General features: G+C 39.2%; 1 protein-coding gene across 1 annotated transcript; it reads right to left on the bottom strand.

Moving 5' to 3' along the window:
• Nucleotides 1–412: 412 nt before the first annotated feature.
• On the bottom strand, nt 413–1,175 carry LOC140879967 (17.3 kDa class I heat shock protein-like). The gene has a single exon (XM_073283967.1). It carries the CDS (start codon nt 1,104–1,106, stop codon nt 633–635), a length of 474 nt encoding a protein of 157 aa, XP_073140068.1. The 5' UTR covers nt 1,107–1,175; the 3' UTR covers nt 413–632.
• Between the last annotated feature and the right edge of the window lie 568 nt (nt 1,176–1,743).

The following is a 1,743-nucleotide window of genomic DNA, read 5'->3' as shown; positions in this document are numbered from 1 at the left end:
ACAATCAACACAAATTGCATAAATTAACCCCAAAAAAAAAAAAAACTATATTCAACAAACACTAATTCATCCAAATAATCGAATGAATATGAAATTATCCAAGCACATCGATAATCGTTGATCAGTACAAGCTTCATTTTGATCTCTATCACACTCCACTGACTCTCGATGACTCGATGGACCTATTTAGAATTTGTGGTTAAAATTGGATTCTCGAACCCACTTGAAAAGAACTTTCTAGCAAAACCTTAGTTCAGGTGCTTTATCCAAATAATAATAATAAAAAAAAATAGATCAATAATAAGATTGCCACGTGGCAAGCAGTATCTCGTGCAACTAATTTTCTTCCCATTAATTAATTATAATGTCATTTTTGAACTTTCGTCGAATTTAAATAACCATGCAAACTATATAATATAATAACCATGCAAACTTATTATTATACACAATTATTTTTTCTTTCTTTGTTTTTAAAAAGTCGAATACAAGCAAGTACAGAAGCAATAACCTTCAAATTCAAACTTGCACTTTCTCAAATACATTGATTATATTTCCACACACATACACTCAACTTTTATTGACATTGACATACAAAAGTGAACAATTGGAATATGGAAAACCTCTTGATTTTTTTAGCCAGAAATGTCGATGGCCTTGGCCTCAGGCTTCTTCACTTCCTCCTTGGGCACTGTCACGGTCAGCACTCCGTCTTCCATCGCCGCCTTGATCTCACCCACCTTGGCATTCTCCGGCAGCCTGAACCGCCGCAGGAATTTCCCGCCGCTCCTCTCCACGCGGTGCCACTTGTCGTTCTTCTCCTCTTTCTCGCTGCTCCTCTCACCTCTGATCTGAAGCACCCTCCCTTCTTCCACCTCCACCTTCACCTCCTCCTTCTTCAGCCCGGGGACATCCGCCTTGAACACGTGGGCCTCCGGAGTCTCTTTCCAGTCGATGCGGGCGTTGACGAAGCCCGAGATCTCTTGGCCCGCATTCGCCACCGACCTGTTGAAAGGTAAACCCTCGAAAGGATCCCAAACATCCGTTGAGAATGGATCGAAGATGCTGCTGCCCCTGTTGTTGCCAAAAAAGCTAGGAATCAGAGACATTTTAGCTATGGTTAAATCTTTGATCTGCTGCTTGGATTTCTTCAATTTTCTGATGGGATCTCTGTGAGGAACGAGCAAGAGTATTTATAGAGCAGTGGAGGATCTTTCTGGCGCTTTCGCGTAACCGTTTTTCCTTTTTCTCTTTCTTTTTTGGGGAAAAATTATTCGCTCTTTCCACGAGCTTCTATACCCTTCTACCACATCCCCTTTCTTGGGCCGGTTAAAGTGGGCTTACGTTGTTGGGCCAGAACTCTCGAAAGTCGAAACTAGTGGAAAGCCGACGTTCTACAAAATACAAAATGACTGGCCCAAGATACGAGAATATATATTCCCACTTTATATTGATCATGTGATTACTGGCTCTCTCTCGTCAATGAAGAGCAAATAAAAACGCAATAATTATGAAATTTTTTTCCACAACTTTCTTGATTATTCTACTAATTGCATGAAATTAACGCGTGAAAATTATCTTGGGGATTGATGAAACACTGCAATGGAGCTTGAATTGAATTCTCATCAGAAACTCAGAAAAAGATTGATCAAAACCAATTATCATATTACAGATATTAAAGGATTATTATTATTATCATATCACGTTCGACAACGGAGAATGTAAAACCTATATATATATATAAAA

This window comes from Henckelia pumila, chromosome 2 (genome assembly GCF_033568475.1).
Source record: "Henckelia pumila isolate YLH828 chromosome 2, ASM3356847v2, whole genome shotgun sequence".
Classification (NCBI taxonomy): domain Eukaryota; kingdom Viridiplantae; phylum Streptophyta; class Magnoliopsida; order Lamiales; family Gesneriaceae; genus Henckelia; species Henckelia pumila.
Note: the sequence above shows the minus strand (reverse complement) of the source record. Positions and strands in the feature narration are given on the sequence as shown.